General features: G+C 58.1%; 3 protein-coding genes across 9 annotated transcripts in view; 1 reads left to right on the top strand and 2 right to left on the bottom strand.

Annotated features, from left to right (window-relative positions):
- Positions 1 to 54: 54 nt before the first annotated feature.
- On the bottom strand, positions 55 to 4,005 carry HIRIP3 (HIRA interacting protein 3). Of its 2 annotated transcripts, XM_011982406.1 has the most exons (7): positions 3,258 to 3,805; positions 3,060 to 3,180; positions 2,820 to 2,934; positions 1,626 to 2,560; positions 1,358 to 1,526; positions 1,180 to 1,278; positions 70 to 1,091 (listed from the first exon to the last, which is right to left on the bottom strand). In XM_011982406.1, exons 1-7 carry the CDS (start codon positions 3,320 to 3,322, stop codon positions 928 to 930), a joined length of 1,668 nt encoding a protein of 555 aa, XP_011837796.1. In that variant the 5' UTR covers positions 3,323 to 3,805; the 3' UTR covers positions 70 to 927. The 2 variants fall into 2 exon arrangements, with proteins under 2 accessions (XP_011837797.1, XP_011837796.1); XM_011982407.1 differs by lacking the exon at positions 1,626 to 2,560 and having other exon boundaries at positions 55 to 1,091; positions 3,258 to 4,005.
- INO80E (INO80 complex subunit E) lies at positions 3,432 to 13,224 on the top strand. 4 transcript variants are annotated; one of them, XM_011982412.1, is made up of 8 exons: positions 3,931 to 4,113; positions 4,271 to 4,341; positions 4,532 to 4,584; positions 8,165 to 8,243; positions 8,336 to 8,447; positions 8,834 to 8,950; positions 11,997 to 12,086; positions 12,654 to 13,223. In XM_011982412.1, exons 1-7 carry the CDS (start codon positions 4,033 to 4,035, stop codon positions 12,063 to 12,065), a joined length of 582 nt encoding a protein of 193 aa, XP_011837802.1. In that variant the 5' UTR covers positions 3,931 to 4,032; the 3' UTR covers positions 12,066 to 12,086; positions 12,654 to 13,223. The 4 variants fall into 4 exon arrangements, with proteins under 4 accessions (XP_011837800.1, XP_011837802.1, XP_011837798.1 ...); XM_011982410.1 differs by lacking the exon at positions 11,997 to 12,086 and having other exon boundaries at positions 3,432 to 4,113; positions 8,885 to 8,950; positions 12,654 to 13,224; XM_011982408.1 differs by lacking the exon at positions 11,997 to 12,086.
- The window catches only part of DOC2A (double C2-like domains, alpha), a 7,299-nt gene continuing 1,897 nt past the window's right edge, over positions 12,947 to 18,348 (bottom strand). Inside the window, exons 2-11 of one of the 3 annotated variants that reach the window (XM_011982414.1) lie at positions 17,506 to 17,780; positions 17,014 to 17,093; positions 16,743 to 16,817; positions 16,537 to 16,646; positions 14,617 to 14,743; positions 14,474 to 14,533; positions 14,228 to 14,391; positions 14,039 to 14,120; positions 13,856 to 13,952; positions 12,947 to 13,774 (exon numbers count right to left, since the gene is read on the bottom strand). In XM_011982414.1, the coding sequence (XP_011837804.1) occupies positions 13,629 to 13,774; positions 13,856 to 13,952; positions 14,039 to 14,120; positions 14,228 to 14,391; positions 14,474 to 14,533; positions 14,617 to 14,743; positions 16,537 to 16,646; positions 16,743 to 16,817; positions 17,014 to 17,093; positions 17,506 to 17,767 (1,203 nt within the window). In that variant the 5' untranslated portion in view covers positions 17,768 to 17,780 and the 3' untranslated portion in view covers positions 12,947 to 13,628. Of the gene's footprint in view, positions 13,775 to 13,855; positions 13,953 to 14,038; positions 14,121 to 14,227; positions 14,392 to 14,473; positions 14,534 to 14,616; positions 14,744 to 16,536; positions 16,647 to 16,742; positions 16,818 to 17,013; positions 17,094 to 17,505; positions 17,886 to 18,348 lie in introns of those variants that run through there. The other 2 variants (XM_011982413.1, XM_011982415.1) reach the window with 2 other exon arrangements.

Below are 18,348 nucleotides of genomic sequence, written 5' to 3'. Positions count from 1 at the left end.
CACCCTTTCTGTCTTTGGTGTGCGTGAAGGACTTGCTCAGTGGCCAGTGAATAGTACTGGTTGTACTTTTTTAAAAAAGAGAATTTATTGGGCTGTGTATCTAAACATTTCAGTGATTTTAATGACTTCAGGTGTGACCAGATCAGATTTTAAAGGTGGTCTTCAACCCCTTGACCTCTAATTCCTGTTTTCTTTGCTTTGGCTTCAAAGATTCTTAGGTTTGCTTTCCACACAGACCCCAGGCAGCTCCATGCTCACATCTTCCCGCAAGGCTCAGCAGCCAGAGTTCAGTGGAGACCTCATGTGACTGCACAGGCTGGGCCTGTAGCCAGAGGCCTAGAAGGCTGGGACTGGCCCAGGAGGTCAGGGCTTTTCCCCACCCCTTCGAGGCTAACAGCCCCTGGACAAAGTGGCTGTTTGCAGAAGAAGGGGGAAGGCTTAAGCACCGGCTGCCCTCAAGTCATTCTATCCCCCTCCCAAGTGGGCAGGCCAGGCTAAAAGCAGAGGGGCCACTGGGCAGGCTGGCAGCACAGGAGCCACACACCCTTCTCCAATGGGTCTGGTGGCTGTTGGATGACAGGGTCTGGAGGCAGGGACTTCTTCCAGGAACCCAGGGGAAATTAAAGGGAACCACGCCAGGGGAGGAGGTAGAGGCAGTGACTCCTCAGTTTCCTGGCCCAAAATACAGGAGGTGAGAATGGGGGACCAGATTTGATGAGGTGATTACGAACACTCCTTTATTGAGTCTTAAAAAATAAACACCTTAAATGGAGAGCGTGAAGCTGAGAAGTAGCATCCCAACAGCTTGTGTCCTCGGGAACGGCAGTCTTCTCTGAAGAAAGCTGCTTCTGTTCCACAGACACCGGGCAAGGGGTGCTATGTATGCTTTGTACATGGATCAAGGGTCCTTCCTGAGGGTGGCAGAGCTCAGTTACTCTCGCCATCACTGCTGATGATGCCACGCATATGTGACCAGTCCGGGGGTGCGGGACGGGGCTGCTCTTCGTCTGAGTCCAGGGTCCGACGGTACAGCTCCCCTGGGGGTGCCGCTTCTCCTAAAGGGTTCCAGGCTGTACGTCTGCGTGGCCGGCCTAGGGGAAAGGGGAAATGAGAGATCAGATACCCGAGAATGTCCAACCTCACCTATCTGCTCCCGGGCAGTGAGAGGAAATCCCTTACCCGAGCCACTGATGATGTTCGCAACATCCAAGGAGGCTACCTCAGCTGCCTCCTCCCTCTGCTCTTTCAGGGCCCGACACTTCTCTAGGGAAGGGGTACCTGGGGCAGAAGAAGCTGGTGATCCTCTCCTCCCCAGCAAGGCCCTCTACTGCAGCCCCTAGGGCACGCCGGGCCTCACCTTTCATGCCTAGGGCTTCCAGTTCTGCCCGGAGGATACTTAGGCGCTCCTTGTGTGAGCAACAGGAGCCCAACAGCTTCTTGTAGTTTCGATGGGCACCACAGGCCCGAATGTAGCGCTTTAGCCTCATCACAGCTGGGTGGTCCTCTCCACGGCGACCTGAGCCAGCCTAGCAAGGAAAGACAGCAGCTGAAGGCGAAGCCTGCTGGGCCTGAGGCAGGGTCTCCCTCTTCCCTAATGGTGGCCTCCCACCCCGCCTCACCCTCACCTTCCCTCCTTTGGCCTCTGGACTTCCGTCTGAGGAGGAAGAGGAGCTCCGTGTCCTGCCTTTCCTGGAGCTCTTCTTGGAAGAGCGGTTCTTCCTCTCCCCCTGGGGGCCGCCCCCTGCCTCAATGTCACTCACTTCCCTCTCCAAGTCACTCTCCTCACCACTGGCGCTGCGCAGTGTGGCCGTCTTTCTAGAGCCTTTAGCTGTGGGTTCCCCCTTCCCACTGTCTTCCTCATCCTCGCTGCTTCCACTCAACCCCTTCCCATCCTTAAGCTGGGTCCTGTCCTTGCTCCTCTTCTGCACTGGGGGTTCTCCATCTCTCCCACTGTCATCCCCACTGCCTGCTGCCTCTTTCTGCTCTTCCTCGCTGCCTGAGTCTCCCATGAGCCTCTCTGCCTGGCTTTTCGGCTTACAGCTCCTCTCCTCCCTAGCTGACTTTCTCCCGCCATTGCTCCTGGCTCTGGGTTTCCAATCCTCCTTTTCCTCCTCCCCTTCTTTCTCTTCCTCCCCTCTGTGCTCTTTCTTCCCAGCTAGGATCTCCTCCTCCTCTTCATTCAGCTGTTCACTTTCCTTCAGGCTTTTAGTTCCTTTATTTCCCTCCACCTTCTTTGCTGTCCTCTGAACGGGTTCTTCCTCGCTCTCCTCGCTTTCTTCCCTGGCCTGCTTCCTACTGACTGAGGCATTGCCTGGTGCCTGCTTCTTTGCCACAGGTTTCTTCCTAGTCTTCCCCTTGTCCCCCTTTTCCTCCTCCTCACTGCTCTCCTCTCCCCTCTGTGCGGGCAGGTCCCTCTGCAGTTCCTCATCACTGCTCTCCTCAACTGCCTTCTTTGAGGCTCGCCTTGGATTCTCCTCCTTGGCTGGGCTGACTTCTGCTGCCACCCCATTCTTTGCTGGGGGTCCAAAGTAGTCTGGGCTGGAAGCTTCAGAGCCGGATTCTGGAATATGGAGAGGAGAGAGGGTTGAGACAGGCTCCTCCTGTCCCTTCTCCCTTCACTTCGGATAGGTTGTCTGGAGCCCTGCCCTGACAGCTGGAGGGGCAGCAGGAAACAGCTATCTGTCCTCGCTGTTCCCAGTTCCTGACTCACTGGCCTCGCTCTCTCATTTAACGCCTGGGGACATAAGAGATGCACAGTGAATGCTTCTTGAGTGAACCAACGATGCAGAAGTCCCCCATAGCAGGTAGGAAGCACTAACCCGACTCTGAATTGAAGCGGAACCTTTTTCTCTCCGGGTCGCTACAAGGGGTGGGAGGCCTCTTGCCCTTCTTGGTAAGGTCCAGTTTGTCCTCCCTGGAAGCGGCTTCATCCACCTGTGTGTGCGCCAAGAGGGCGAACTATGCACCAAGGCGGCGTTCACCGCGCCCCGTCAGGCCCCTCCTCCTCGGCAGCAAGCCCCGCCTCCGCCTCCCGCGGCCCAGGCTCCGGCCCGGCACACCTGCATCTTCAGCAGCTCCTCCTCCACCAGCCGCTTCAGTGCCTGCTTCTCCTCTGGCTCCAGGTGGTCGCGGCCCGAGTGAGCCAGGTACCTCCGCCGCACGATGGAATGCGTGAGCGTGCTGCGGGGACAGGGTGTCAGGACGGAGTCCCGTCCCACCCGCGCCCTTTCCAACCCCATCTCCAACTCCCTGGGCACCTGAGGTCCGGACGGCCTCGGAAGAAGCTACGGGTGAACTCCTGCATCTCCTTCTCCCGCGCCATTTTGCTCAACCCGGGATTGGCGGCTCCCGCCTTTTTTTCTTCTCGGCCTCCGTCAGCGCGTTTGACAGCGGTTCGCGCACGCGCAGTGCTGCGGCACCGTGGGGCTAGGGACCGTTGGCCCTTGGCCGCGGACCGCGTGGGCCGATAACTTTGCCAGACGAGACTTGTTTTCCCTGGGCAGTTGGAGGGTCTCGCGGCTCCTACCCTTTCTCGGAACGAATCATTTTTAAATTTCTCGTTAGAAACCGAGTCGGCGCCGGCAACCTTTGGGTGAAACGTAATCAGCCCGCGACTCTGCCTTCCTTCGTGGTCACGGGCACCAGCTAGGCCGCTATTATTTCGCAAGGCAGAAGAGAAGAGGCATCCTCGCGAGGAGACGAGGAACCTCGGGGGAAAATCCTTTTGTGGCTTCAAGTGTCTAAGCACATTAGAGTCAGGAACGGCGCCCTCCAGCGTCCGCCATTTTTGTGGCGTCGCCGCGTCACTGCTGCGCCATCCCCAGCGCAGCCACTCGCCACCGCGCTCCTTTCCCAGTGTTCCCCGGCAGGGCGGCCCATGCGGTGACGCCGCCTGGGCGCCCGGTACGCCGGGAGTTGTAGTCCCGGTGGCACAGCCTTGCAGAGTCTCCGGAAGTGGAGGCGTGAGCGACGGGGCAGCGCCTGCTTGGGGTAGCGGGACTGCAGAAGCTGGGCGCCACTGCCGGGCCGGTCATGAACGGGCCGGCGGACGGTGAAGTGGACTACAAAAAGAAATACCGGAATCTGAAACGGAAGCTCAAGTTCCTCATCTACGTGAGTGCTGCCGCGGGAAGGCTGTAGAGAGGGGAGGCCTGGGGCGGACAAAATCTCAGTTTACTCAGGTGTAAAGTGGGTGGGGCGAGCGGCTGCCGGTTCCGGGGGCCCTTCACGGAGGACCGTTGGCCCAGCGCACCCCTTGCCCATGATACAGGAGCACGAGTGCTTCCAGGAGGAGCTGAGGAAAGCGCAAAGGAAATTACTGAAGGTGTCCCGGGACAAGAGGTGAGGCACGTTGCAGGGGCGGAGGGCGATGTGGTTCCTAGGCAGTCTACATTGGGACCCCATCCCCGAGTAGGGCCACAAGTGCATGGGCTCTTTCAAGGATCCGATGGGCCTGCTGGGAGGGTCAGGGGCCCAGGGGGACATTGCTGCGCTGGGAAATCACTGTCCGTCTCTCCTTCTCTCTCCTCAGTTTCCTCCTAGACCGACTTCTGCAGTACGAGAATGTGGATGAAGACTCTTCAGGTGAGCAAAGTCTTGAAAAATTGGTGGAGGGCGTGGTTCCTGGCACTTAGCAAGCTTCCTGGACCCCTGCCTTTTAGGCAGTGGCAGCTGATGCAGCCCCCAGTGGTCCTTAAGCCTAGTTGCTTGCCTTCCACCTGCACCGTTCTTTTATTCAGGTACTTACTGAGCACCTATTGTGTTTCAGGCATTGTGCTTGGCACAGGGGATACAGCAGAGGCAGAGACAGGCAAAGCCCTTGGTCTCTTGTAATTTATATTTTAGTTGGGAAGAATACGTAAATGAAGACAATACACTAGAATTTTAGGTCATAGTAAGGACTTGAAGGTAATGAAAGCAGTTATGTGGTAATGATTATAGTACAACAGGGGTTGATGAATTGTTTCTGCAAAGGGCCAGATGGTAAGTAAGCTTTCTGCAACATACAGTCTTTGAAGCACCTACTGAACTCTGCCGTTGTAGTAGCAGCCATGCCCCATAGGCAAATAAATGAGTAGGGCTATGTTTCTATAAAACTTTATAGGCACTGAAATTTGAATTTCGTGTTATTTCCATATGAAAAATTTTTCTTTAGTTTTTTTTTTCTTCAAACATTTAAAAGCTTAAAAGCCATTCTTGGCCGGGCACGGTGGCTCACGCCTGTAATCCCAGCACTTTGGTAGGCCGAAGTGGGTGGATCACAAGGTCAAGAGTTAAAGACCAGCCTGACCAACATGGTGAAACCCCGTCTCTACTAAAGATACAAAAATTAGCTGGGTGTGGTGGCGTGCGCCTGTAATCCCAGCTACTGGGGTGGCTGAGGCAGGAGAATCATTTGAACCCTGGAGGCAAAGGTTGCAGTGAGCCGAGATCGCTGCCACTGCATTCCACAGAGCAAAACTCCATCTCGAAAAAAGAAAAAAAAAGCCATTCTTAGCTTGCAGACAGCAGCAAGCAGGCAGCAGGCAACGCCTGAATAGAGTACTCAAGAAAGGCTTTTCACGGAGTGACGTTTGAGTTGGGACCAGATAAGAAACCAGGCTTCCATCCTGGGCAACATAATGAGACCCCATCTCAATTTAAAAAAAAAAAAAAAAAACCATGTATAGTTGTGTATACATGTGGTCCCAGCTACTTGGGAGGCAGAACCAGGAGGATCCCTTGCCTGAAAGGTCAAGGCTGCAGTGAGTCATGATAGCACCACTGTGCTCCAGCCTGGGTGACAGAGCAAGACTGTCTCAAAAAAAAGAGAAAGAAACCCCATCCTGGCTAACATGGTGAAATCCCGTCTCTATTTAAAATACAAAAAATTAGCCAGGCGTGGTGGCGGGCGCCTGTAGTCCTAGCTACTCGGGAGGCTGAGGCAGGAGAATGGGCGTGAACCTGGGAGGCGGAGCTTGCAGTGAGCCGAGATTGTGCCACTGCACTTCAGCCTGGGCAACCGAGCGAGATTCTGTCCAAAAAAAAAGAAAAACCAACCTTGTGAAGAAGTGAGCTGGAGCTGCCCCAGCAGAATAATAAATGCAGCTACCCTGAGGTAAGAACAGGCCAGGCTTGGTTGAAAAGCAGAGGGATGAAAAAGAGAGAACACTGTTTTCATCCCTTTATTTAAATATTGTCTGCAATTAACTTGTTTTCCATCATAACTGGAGCCCCACATGCATACCTACAAAACAAAGTTTAGTGAAACGTTTTTAAGATCACTGTATCCAATTCATCCTGATACTTTTTAGATTGCTTTTTTCCCCTTCCTTTAGTGCTGGTTGCACACCAGTAAATTGATTTCATGACTCACTAATGGATTGAGACCCACAGTTTGAAAAAACCCTAAGGTGGGCATTTGTGGGCCTCTTCCTGGGTGGGGCCCTCATAAGCCATGTCATGTAGAATCACCTCTCTCCAAGGTGCCTTTAAACATTGGTCTGAGGCAGGGATCGGCATGTAGCAGCCAGCCACGTTTTGGGATGTAGTGTTTTGTCAGAACTCATAATACCCATTTGCTTGCTATTATAGGAGGATTGTAGATAAGGTTAGGGAAACAGGCAGGGGCTCACTCAGGTAGGTCATAGTAGGAGGTTTGGCTTTTATTGCAGCCTCTCATCCCCTGCCTCTCCTTTCCCTAGGGTCTTCCAGTTAACATCCTGTTTGAGGGGAATTCAGGGCAGGAGGTGGGAGAGGACCCAGCATGTTCATGGCTAGAGTGGGTTGCATGTGAGGAGCAAAGGCCAGCAATATGAGCCCCACTCCTGTCATGGAGGCCCACACCCTGGCCAGGGAGACACATGCAAATGACACTTTTCAGCACAGTGTGAGCGCAGCCATGATGAGTAAGAGTAGAGGGTTCCAGGAGAGCCTACAGTTAATTGGGCTTGAGGGATTCTGGAAGACTTCCCAGAGGCGGTGGCATTTGATCTGCTTCTTAAAGGGTCTCTCTGAGCAGAGACATTGGTAATGGCTTCTATAGGTGTATCAGTCATTTGTTCCATGAAAGATGGCCCTTCTAGGCAGAGGCACTGAATAGGAAATACATTTCTTTTTTGACGAAATAGGTCAGTGTGGTGTAAAGAATACAGTTACGTTAGTTGATCGGAAAGGTGTGTTGAAGCCAGATTAAGCAGCATCATGAACTCGTGCAGGTGGTGGGGGATGTCATCAAGAAGGATGTGATCAGGTTTGTTTTAGCTCACTGTGGGGTTGGGGGTGGACAGTGGATGGCAGGGTGATGTGAGACTGCTTAGCAGGTGATTTTGACATGCTAGTGGCCTGACCTGTGTTAGTTGGCGTGGGGAGCAGTGGATGAAGGGGAGGCCTTCAGGGGTGGATGAACAGGACCCTGGTTATGGGGTGTAGGGCAGAGGCAGGAGCTGAAGACAGCTCAGCTCAGAGGCAAGGAACCAGTGGCATCAAATAGCCAAGGAGTCAGAGTCTCAGCCTCACACCTTACTTTCTGAGCCTCGGTGACCTCATGTGACAAGTGGAGGTGCTGCCCTTCCCATCCTTCCTTGGATCTGATGGCAAGGAGAGGTGGTGAGTGGGAAGGAGCCCGGCTCGCTGGCCATGCGTGGCAGGTGTGTTACGGAGGAATCAGAGCGGGAGGGGCGCTGGGGAGGCTGGAGAGGCTGTGGACCTCCCTGGGACAGCTCAGGTGTGTGGTGCATGTGCGTGCCCACTAGCTGGTGAGTCAGAATCCCCCCCGGGAGCCCTTCTATTGGGTTTTTGGTTTGTTTTGTTTTTTTGAGGCAGGGTCTTGCTCTGTCACCCAGGCTGGTGTGCAGTGTTACAATCACAGCTCACTGCAGCCTCAATCTCCAAGCAATTCTCCTGCCTCAGCCTCCTGAGTAGCTGGGACTACAGGCACACGCCACCATGCTCGGGTAATTGCTTTTGTTTTTGATAGAGATGAGGTCTCGCTAGGTTGTCCAGGCTGCTCTTGAACTCCTGGCCTTAAGCGATCTGGCCACCTCAGCCTCTCACAGTGCTGGGATTCCGGGCATGAGCCCCCGCACCTGGTCCTCCGGTGCCCTTCTGTAGTGTGGAGGAGGTTATACCCTTCTGGGATGGACTGGGATCCCCCACCCCCACTGACCATCTGTCCCCGTCACAGACTCAGATGCCACTGCATCATCAGATAACAGCGAGACCGAGGGGACACCCAAGTTGTCTGACACACCGGCCCCTAAGAGGTGAGAAGAAGATGCATTCCTCTCGCTGGGGAGGGTCAGGTGGGGCACCTGGGCTCCCAGCCACCTCTGACCCCGTGCTGTCCTTTCTCCAGGAAGAGAAGCCCTCCGCTGGGGGGGGCCCCCTCTCCCTCCAGCCTCTCCCTGCCTCCTTCAACAGGGTTTCCCCTTCAGGCCTCCGGGGTTCCCTCCCCATACCTGAGCTCGGTGAGTTGGGGTCAGGGGTGGGAAGTGGTGAACTAATATGCCTGGGAGTAAGGTGGGCGTCGTTTGGGCAGAAGAGCTGGGCCTCCGGGCAAGGCCTGCCCAACTTTGGGGACATCTGTCTGGGTGTGGCCCAAGTGTCCCATGGAGGGTGTGAGTGGGGGCTGCCCCCTTCTCTCTGGTATAGGAACGGGGCCAGGCGTGACTGAGGAGAGCAAAGCCCAGGACAGCATCCTGCTGCTGCCCGGCCCTTCTGTGTTCGGGAGCCCCGGGAGCCGCACTCATCACCATCTCTTTTGTTTTTCCATCTTCCTCCTGTTTGCATTTCTTTCCCCACCCTCACCCCGGTCCACTCCGCCTCCCATCTCCATCCCCGCTCCCGCCCGCAGCTGGCCTCCCCCCGCTACCCCCCATTCCCTTCTGACTACCTGGCCCTGCAGCTGCCCGAGCCCAGCCCCCTGAGGCCCAAGCGGGAGAAACGGCCCCGCCTGCCCCGGAAACTCAAGGTACCCTGACGTGGGGGCGCTAGGGAGGGGCAGGACGGCAGGAGGAGAGCCACCTGAGGGAGGCTCAAGGCGGGGGCCTGTCAGAGAATCATGAACGATTAATTTGGGGACCCAGTCAGCACTTAGCACTGAGGGGTGGATCAGAGAAATCTCGGCTCACAGGCTTGTATGGAGACAAATCAGGGCAGAACCAGCCTTGGGGGACCTGGCGTGCGGATGCCAGGGGTCCCGCCCTTTCACGGCTGCAGTGTAGCGGGGCCAGGCTCATTTTCCCAGGGTGGGGCGTGTTTTGTGATGCCAGGTAGCCCCAGACCAGGGCAGGATTACTGGATGTAGTCAAGTCAAGACTGCCTATTGGAAACCACGTGGCCTTCAGCAAGTCTCTGTTACCCTCTAGACTTCCTGGGCTTGGCACCTATAGTGCTAGTGGTCCTACTCGATATGACCAGCAAGCGCCCCTGGAGCACCTCCTGTTACACGGCAGTGCACAAAGCAGACCAGTGCCTGCCCTCACAGAGCTCACATTCTAGCAAGATACGCAGAAAACATACTAGAAAAATAGGTACTTGTGGAGAAGAACAGAGTGAGGTCCAGAGCATGGGGACGACGGGGGGACGAGGCTGACACTTAGGGCCCAGCAGTCGGGGATGTTCTTTGAGCAGAGACATACAGGAAGTGGCAGCAAACCGTGTGGCTCCTGGGCAGTGTTTCTGTCAGGCAGAGACCCTGGGAGGGTGTGAGCTGGGCTTGTTGGAGGGTCTGGAAGGAGTCCGTGTCGGGAAGGAAAGTAAGTGGGTCCTGGAGCCGGTCAGAGGGGAGCTCCTGAGGCGCCAGTGTGCAGGATTCGCTGTGAATGAAGCCTTGGAGAAGGCAGTTCCCTGGCGGGGCACAGGTTGCAGGCATGAAGCAGGAGTGATCTAATTGCATCTTAACAAAATTGCAGACACTGGTGGTCAGAGAACAGACTAGGTGAGCGGTGGGGTGAGTTGGGATGGGAATGAGGAGGCCACCGCGGTAAACCAGGCCGAGGGCAGAGGGTCCAGAGAGGGCTGCAGACCCATTTCGGAGAATGAGGGTGGGAGTTCCAGGAGGACCCTGTGTGGGCTGTGCGGGAGAGAGGCCAGGATGCCTCCAGGGCTTTAGTCTGAGCATAAGTGGAGTCTCCCTCCCTCGAGATGGGAGGGCTGTGGGAGCACAGGCTTGGAGGGAAGCTGAGTCTGGCCGCGGATGTGTCAGGTGCCACCTGGAAAGGAAGCTAGACAGCAGCCCATGAGGGGCTGCGCATTTGGAAGCCACCAGGCTAGTGGTAGATGCGAGCCTTGGGAGAGATGGGGATGGGCTGAGGGGCAGAGTGGAATGGGGACCAGCTGGGCGGCTCCCACGATTCTGGACCCAGAAGCAGAATGAGAGGCTGCATTTGCGGTGGTCTGGAGTACAGGATCTGGAGCTTCAATCCCAACTCTGCCGTTTTCTCTGTGTGACCTTGGCCCTGTGAGGCTTCACCTCTTGAGCCTGAGTAGCAGAGGTGACAGTACTGGCCCTGGTCCTTAGCAGGGGGATGGCGGGCAGGGTGGGGAGTGGTGCAGCACTGGGGGGCACTTAGAGGCTTTCTGGCCTGGTGCTGACTCCTGAAGCGGAGTTGTGTCTGGGAGCAAAGTTCTAGACATTCTGGAGAGAAGATTTGGGAGGGCGGCCCAGGTCCATAGCTGTCGGGGGAGGTGGGGAGAAGCCAGGAAAGGCCTCAGCGAGGAGAACGTGTGAGCCCAGGGTGAGTGGATTTGGATATTCCTGGCTGAAGCCATGGTGGGAAGGGAGCCAGGGCCACAGTGAAAGCACTCTCTGGGCCAGAGCAGGAGTGGTAAGAAATTGGCAAGAAGAACCAGGTGGGGCGGCATCATGGAAGGCCTGGACACTGGCCTGAAGTGGGAGTTTGTCTGTTACTGTCAGGGGAGCGAGGAGATGGAAGGAAGGGAGTCCAAGCAGAGAAGGGATAACTGTGAATACAGAAGCCGGTTGGTTCTGTCAGGCCTGAGTCAGACTTGGCCGGCTTTGAATCCCAGCTCTTCCGGTACTCACCATGCGACCTCAGCGTGTCATTTCACACTTGGAGCCACAGCTCTCTTTCTCTGTTCAGTGGCGTCCTTGTGGGGAGAATGTGAGTGAAGGGATGAAAATTGCTTGGCCCATGCCTGGCTCCTAGTAAGCCACAGAGAAACGTGAGTCGCTGCCAGTCAGGCTGAGAGGATGCCACTGAGGAAGTCCAGGCCAGGGTGGGACATGCTGCGCACAGCGGGGAAGGAGGGGGTGGCCAGAGAAGGGGATGGTGCTTTCCAGTCATACACACATGTCTGCTCCCGTGTGTACATGTGGGGGCCTGCTGCAGGGCACGGGGGTGCTGTTCAGAGTTGGACCCCCTGTCATCCATCCTTCCAGTCTTCTATACCCTGAGGCCTGACCCACCCTGGCCCCCACGCCACCCCAGCAGTGGAGATGAGGGTGAGGGCTCCTTAGGAAGCAGAAAGGAGGCCACAGGGCCAAATGTGACACTCAGAAGGGCCACTGGAGACTGCGCATGGCGTTTCCTGCCAGCCCACCCAGCATCTAGCCCAGGGCCAGACTGGACACTGCCACTGCCCCGCAGGACCCAGCGGGCCTGTGCCTCAGGACCTCCATGTCCACACCAGGTTCAGTCTCCTTCTCTGGCACGTGACCTGTCTCCGCTCCCCAGTGTCCTGAGGCTGGGAGGGCATTAACAAACCACCTGGCACACAGCCCGTGCCCAGTTTGTGCCCACAGACGAAGCATGGGGACTGCGGAGGAGACAGACCCACAGAGCTCTCTGGGGAGGGTTTGTGAGGACCTGGCAGCTGGGGGTGCTGAAGGGTTGGGCAGGGCAGAGGCCACTTCCCAGCCTCAGAGGACGAAGCAGGACTTCTGACAAATAGAGCAGGATGCCCAGGTGGAGGGGCCGCCTGTCATCCGGCAGGCAGCACTCCCGTCCCGAGGCCCTGAGTGGCGCGGTGACGCGCTCAGGTCTGTGTTTTAGAGCGCGCGCTCTGGCTGCAGTGCGGAGGAGCTGGATCTGGGAGAGGCTGCAGGCAGGGAGTCCAGTTAGGAGGCTGGGACCGCAGCCCAGGTGAGCTGAGAGGAGGGCTGGGCCTAGGTCACGGCTGTGGGGATACCGAGGAGGGGCCCATCCAAGACATAATAGAAGCTTCTGGGGGGCAGAGAAGCCACCGGGGCTCTTGGCTCAGGCAGCCTGCAATACCCTCCACCGAACCAGTGAGTTCCGCAGAAGAGGGAGAGGAGGAGGAGGGAGAGGAAGCCAGTGGCGGCAGGTGGCACCTTCGGGGCCCAGTGGCAGGCAGGCAAGCAGTCCAGGCCGACTCCACCTCGGGCTTAACCCCTGTCTCAGGGCAGCCCAGGCACCTCCCTGGAGAGGGCAGGGCCGGGCCTTTCCCTTCCGGTTTCCTATGAGGCACCCCATCCCCTCATCTCACCTCCATCACCACCCCCAGGCACTTGCTGGTTTGAGGCTCTCGAGGGGCTGGGGGCGGGCAGGCCCTGAGTGCAGCATAGGTTGGCCTGGCTGTGCCCAGGGCCCCTTCCCCGTCCCCAGAGCTGCCCTGGGGGGCAGGGCCCGGTCTCCTGAGGCCCCAGTGCCTCCCTGACTAGTCCCCCTGTGTTTCTTCCCCTGCTGCAGATGGCGGTGGGGCCCCCTGACTGCCCTGTGGGAGGACCGCTGACCTTCCCTGGCCGGGGTTCTGGGGCTGGGGTCGGGACAGCCCTGACCCCCCTCCCACCCCCCAAGATGCCCCCCCCTACGATCCTGAGCACGGTCCCTCGGCAGATGTTCAGCGACGCAGGTAGCGGGGACGATGCCCTGGATGGGGACGATGACCTGGTGATCGACATCCCGGAGTGACCGCGACATCATGCCATGCCCACCACAGCCCTGCCCGGCGCCCTCCCTGTGCCAGCACACACGAGCCCAGCTTCCTCGGAGGTGTTTATTGACGCCCAGCTGCCATGCTCCGGCCACTGACACAACCAGAAAAGGCGTAAACATGCACGGGTGTCCCCCAGGAGGGTGGCAAGGGCCCTGCCTTCAAACTCTGGCCCCCTCCAGGGGACAGTTATTTAAACGAGTGGCCGGGAGCATCTGCCCCCTGCTGGGGAGGCAGAGACCCTGCGATGGCCACCCCTTTAAAAGGGCAGCTGTACAGGGCTAGGTTTTTGCAATGAAGTTTCTGTATTAAAGGAGTGGCTCTGGGTGTGTTTTTTGTCCTTTTCTCTTTTTCTGAGGCATTCTCCTCCTCTGAACCTCCCCTAATCCGACCTCCTCCCTGTGGGGGGAGAGGGACGGGGCAGCGTGGAGAGGTAGGAGCGAGGAGCGTGGGGGCCTGGGGCCGGGCTCTGAGCACTGCCCGGGTGTGCAGAGGAGGGGGGCTTTGCATATTTGCAGGGACTAGCGAGTCAGGCAGGAGGTTTGCATATATGAATATAGAACTCCACAGCCCCTCACGAGCAGACAGACCCAGGTCACAGAGATTCACAAAAATAAGACAGGTAGTGCAGGGTGGGGGCAGCCCACCCCGTGTAAACGTGCAACACACTCGTGCGAAGGTTGGGTACTGCACCCGGCCCGATAGGCCTGTACCAGGACACTGCTGTCCACTCAGGCTGAGGACAGAGCCCCAGCCGCGGGGGGCAGCTCGCTGGTCAGGGCGTGCCAGCGCTCCAGGGCTGCGTCCGGCTGCTGCAGGCAGTCACTCCAGTGCTTCCGAGCCTCGCCTCGGGCACCTGACCCCAGGGACACGCCACCTGGGGGAGCAAGTGGCAGGGTCAGGGCCACCTCCCTGCCACTCACCCTCCCTCAGCACCCTCAGCCAGCTCCTCCCTCACCGATGAAGTCATTTGATTTGCCAATGTCATAGTCCCAGACGGTGACTTCCAGGGTCTTGGTGGCCAGAGTGGAGAGCTCTATCTCGTAGAAAAACTCCTGAGAACAAGGCCAGCCACCCATTCGTGAGCCGGCTCCCCAGCCCCTCCTTGGCCTCCCTCTGCATCCCATCCCCACCCGGGTACCTCGTTAAATTCTGGGTTGAGAGTCTTCTTCTTCACGCATGTCTTATGCTTGGATTTCTTGTCCACATCAGGCCTCAGGTACCTAGAGGTGGGGTGGAGGGAGAGGAACTGAGGGGTCAGAGACAGGCCAGGCCCAACTCGGGCCAGGGCAGGCTCCCTGGGGAGGAGAGGGTCAGGGCGAGGGCTCACGTCTTGACGTAGGGGTCCGAGTAACCGTTGACGTCCATGGCAGCCAGATGGGCGCAGCGCAAGATGCCTACCAGCAGTCCCCGGCGCCGCGAGCTGTAGCTGAGACTCAGCAGGATGCGGCCGCGCTCCTCCAGCAGCCCCGGGCCCTGCTCCGCCTGCTCCAACTGCGGGGCACAGATGCAGGGTCAGCCTGGGCCCCTGCCGCCTCCCACCCACGTGCATCCCCATCCCTGTGAGATGCCTCACCTCCTTCAGGTAACAGGAGATGCCCCTCAGCGCCGCCGACATGGAAGAGGGGGATGCCAGCTGAGGGGGCAAACAGAAGGTTCTGGAAGCCTGGCCTCCCCAGGGCCCCCTCCCCCGGTGCCCCTGCAGCCCCCCGCACACACCGGGACCTGGCGCTCGAGGCAGATGTTAAAATGTTTCTTCTGCGAAGGCTTCAGGCGGCGGAGGGGCACGCGGATCTCCCCAATAAACTCATTGTGACTCAGCTTGTCCTCATCACAGACGGCAATCCTGGTGGGGAACTGCAGCGTCAGGGCCCCTGGGGTACCTGAGCCCTGTTCTGGGGTGTAGGAAGGGCCTTGAACCAGCCCAGCTCTGCCCTACACACTACGTCTCATCTGGAAGACAGGCTGGCACTTGAGAAGGACAAGCGGATTTGCCCATTCCTCTGTCCCTCCCTGTGCAGCCAACCGGCTGTCCCTGGTCCATCAGAACGTGCTCGGCCATTGTGGGAAGCCCTCAGAAATCTTGGAGCACCCTGATCACTGCCTCCATTCAAGGCCTGGGGGCAGAAGCCAAACACCACAGTGGATGTGGCCACAGACACAGGCCGTGAGAGCCTTGGACAGCCAGACAAGGACCCCATGCCTCCTCGGGAACCCCGTTCTTTTCCTGCATGCAGCAGAGCGCCAGCCCCACAGGGACTCACTAAGAAATGATTGCTGTCCGGCCACCTGTCCTCCAGCAGCCCCTGCCCTGCCTCTGCAGTGACCCACTACCAGGTTGGGCATCTGTGGCATGGAGGATGGGCAGATCCCAACCCTGCAACTTCTGAGCCACCTGTGTGACCTTGGGCAAGTCACTTGATCACCCTACGTCTCAATTCCCATCTGTAAATGGAGATAGTCAAGGGAAAGAAAGAAATGTGAAAATACTAAGCCCATGCTGGGCCCTGGTGAGTGCTCATTTTTAGGTCTCATTCTGGTTTTGGCCTCTTGGCCTCCCCTCCATTCCACCCGCACACCCGACACCAAGGTGGCCTCCCTGCCACACGGCCCTGACCATCAGGGAAGGTCCCAAATGCAAATCCAAGCACAAAGGCAGAGGTCTCTCCGGAGCCTGGGTCTCACTGCCCGCCACCTGACTTGAGGGAATACTCTCCCCACATCTCCATCTCCTGGGATGACAGAGCAAGTTCCCTGTCCCTGAAGACTTCACTCCTTAAGAGATTTTAGGGGAACTCAAGGCATGGAAGGGGCAGACCAAAGCTGCAGAGGTCTGACTTCAGCCAAGGGCTCTGAGAAGGAGTCTCAGTAACCCAGGAACGCTTTTGGGAGGGGGCAGAGCTTGGACTGAGTCTCAGATGAGCGGAATTTAGGCTGGCAGGAAGGAGCTTTCCATATAGAAAACAACAAGTTAAGTTCAGGAGTTGTGGAACTGGCCAGTTGGAAAAAGGGAGTCCTCTGTTTGAGGGGCAGGAGATATTTTTGTTTTTGAGACAGAGTCTCCCTCTATCACCCAGACTGGAGTGCAGTGGTGCAATCTCGGCTCACTGCAACCTCTGTCTCTTGGGTTCAAGCGATCTGCAGTGGTGCAATCTCGGCTCACTGCAACCTCTGTCTCTTGGGTTCAAGCGATCTGCAGTGGTGCAATCTCGGCTCACTGCAACCTCTGTCTTTTGGGTTCAAGCGATCCTCCTGCCTCAGCCTCCCAAGTAGCTGGGATTTACAGGCACACGCCACCATGCCCAGCTAATTTTTGTATTTTTAGTACAGATGGGGTTTCACCAAGTTGGCCAGGCTGGTCTCAAACTCCTGACCTCAAGTGATCTGCCCACCTTGGCCTCCCAAAGTGCTGGGATTACAGGCGTGAGCCACCACACTTGGCTGGCAGGAGATATTGGGGGGCAGGAATGGCAGGGACGTATTTTGGCCTGCTGCCAAAGGGGCTAAGGAGCCGCTGATGGTTCTTGAGCATCAGAGAGGTACAGACTTAATGGGACATAGATCAACCAACCAGCAGTTACAATGTCAGCTGTCCCTGAGCTGCTGCTGGACCTGGGTGGTGGGGAGGGGAGCCCTCACCTGAGCACCTTGTGCGTGATGTCATCATCCGTGATCCCACTGTACGTCAGGTCCTCATTCCACACGGGATTCAGTGTGTTCCTCTGAGTCTTCGTTTTTAGCTTATTAGCCTGGGGTGTGGGGATGAAAGGTTCTCAATACCTGTCCTCCAGCCCCACGGGCTGGAGGCACGGGCTGGGCCGAGCAGGGTGAGAGGAGGCTGTTACCTTACAGGCTCCAGGCAGCAGGTGCAGCTTGACGTAGGGGTCGGCGAGGCCATTGAAATCCATGGGCTTGAGGCCCTGGAGAGGAGGGCAGGGGAGAGGGCTGGAGGGTCCCGGCACCTTTCTCCCTCTTGTAGAGCTGGACCCTGGAGGAGCCCAGAAGGGGGTTGCAAGGGCAGGAGGAAGGAGCAGGCCTGGGAAGGGAAGGAGGAATGGGCCCCCTCTGGGGGCTGCACGCAAACCGGCCCGGGCTGGGGCAGCAGGGAGTGCCCACCTTGGCCCTGAGGATGCTACAATGCAGAGTGCAGGAGGCCCGGTCATACAGAAGGTCAAACTCCAGCATGCCCAGGGCGGCTGGAGAGAGAGGAAAGGCAGCATGGATCGGTTTGGAGACAGGTGTGTGAGAGAGGCCAGCAGGTGGGCACTGGCTGTGTGTGTGTCTCTCTCTCTCTTGCCAGCCGGCGAGTGTGAGTGCAAGAGGCTGAGTGGGCCCGTGCGTGTGTGCGTCTGGGTCCCTGGCTCGGCTGCAACTGGGGCTGTGTGGGTGGTGGAGTGTCTCAGCAGAAATACTGAATATTGAGCCTTGCTGAAGCTGTAATCTCCACACCGACTGCAGCTGTGGCAGCCATCCCTGCCACCTCCCCCCCCCGCCACTGCCCTCCTCCCCTACCTACATGCACAGCCAGCAGGGCCCATTCCCCTCCCCCGGCACGGCAAGCCTGGAGACCCCCACCAGCGCATGGGGCCTCCAAGCCCCCAGACTCACTGGCATCATCCGAGTCATAGCTGTCCACTTCTGCACTATCCTCAGGCGTGGTGGCCCCAAGGAGGGCTGCAGGAGGGGCCAGAGCCAGGGGGGCCAGATGGGTGGGGGCCTGGCCCCCGCCACCGCCCCCTTCAGGTCCGGGTCCTCGGCGGGGGAAGTAGTCAGAGATCTGGCGGATGGGCCGGATGGGCCCGGGGCACACGTTGATGGCCATGTGCTCCTGGATGTTGATGGTCATGCGGTCGCCCCTGCGGCCCCTCATGCAGCACCCCTGGCTGGGAGAGGGCGTGTGAGCCAATGAGCCCATCATACCTAGCCATTCTGGCTGAGGGCCAGGCGACAGCCTCCTCGGTCTGCAGGGCCCTCACTAGCCTCCCTTCCTAGGTGTCGAGGGAGAGGGTGGCCTGTGCCAGCCGGTGGCAGGCAGGAGGCCTGGGCCCTGCAGACCCCACGCTGGCTCCACAGGGGCTGGGCTGCCAACCCACTCCCCGCAGAAGTCGAAGTTGCACCACCCCGTCCTCACCCACCCACCTCCAGGTTGTCCCTGTATCATCTTGCCAGCTCCTTCCTCTCCTCCAGGGCTCCCCTCTGCTCTGCTCCTGAGCCTGCCTGTTCCCCAAGGGACCCTGCAGGGCCCCGCCTCTGTTTCTCGGAGGCTCTGTCCTCCTCTGCACCAGGCGCTGGTCTAGTCAAGGTGTCACCCACCCCTCTAGGCTCCCACTGCCCACTGTCCCTTCATTCAGCCCCAGGACCTGTCTGCCTGCCTGGTTCCCCCGCTCGCTCACCACAGCCCCCGGTGGAGACCCCAGCCTCAGATGCCACCCCTGGCTCCCCAGGGGAGCC

Source organism: Mandrillus leucophaeus, unplaced genomic scaffold (assembly GCF_000951045.1).
Source record: "Mandrillus leucophaeus isolate KB7577 unplaced genomic scaffold, Mleu.le_1.0 Scaffold24, whole genome shotgun sequence".
Lineage (NCBI taxonomy): Eukaryota > Metazoa > Chordata > Mammalia > Primates > Cercopithecidae > Mandrillus > Mandrillus leucophaeus.
Note: the sequence above shows the minus strand (reverse complement) of the source record. Positions and strands in the feature narration are given on the sequence as shown.

What these genes read in the sequence shown, in the direction of transcription:
- INO80E (XM_011982408.1), top strand. Translation starts at nt 4,033, where the DNA reads ATGAACGGGCCGGCGGACGGTGAAGTGGACTACAAAAAGAAATACCGG. An exon ending in AAGGTGTCCCGGGACAAGAG is followed by an intron (nt 4,342 to 4,531) that starts GTGAGGCACGTT and finishes CTCTCTCCTCAG; the next exon opens with TTTCCTCCTAGACCGACTTC. An exon ending in CCTCCCCATACCTGAGCTCG is followed by an intron (nt 8,448 to 8,833) that starts GTGAGTTGGGGT and finishes TCCCGCCCGCAG; the next exon opens with CTGGCCTCCCCCCGCTACCC.
- HIRIP3 (XM_011982406.1), bottom strand. Translation starts at nt 3,322, where the DNA reads ATGGCGCGGGAGAAGGAGATGCAGGAGTTCACCCGTAGCTTCTTCCGA. An exon ending in CGAGGCCGTCCGGACCTCAG is followed by an intron (nt 3,181 to 3,257) that starts GTGCCCAGGGAG and finishes CTGTCCCCGCAG; the next exon opens with CACGCTCACGCATTCCATCG. An exon ending in GAACATCATCAGTGGCTCGG is followed by an intron (nt 1,092 to 1,179) that starts GTAAGGGATTTC and finishes CCTTTCCCCTAG; the next exon opens with GCCGGCCACGCAGACGTACA.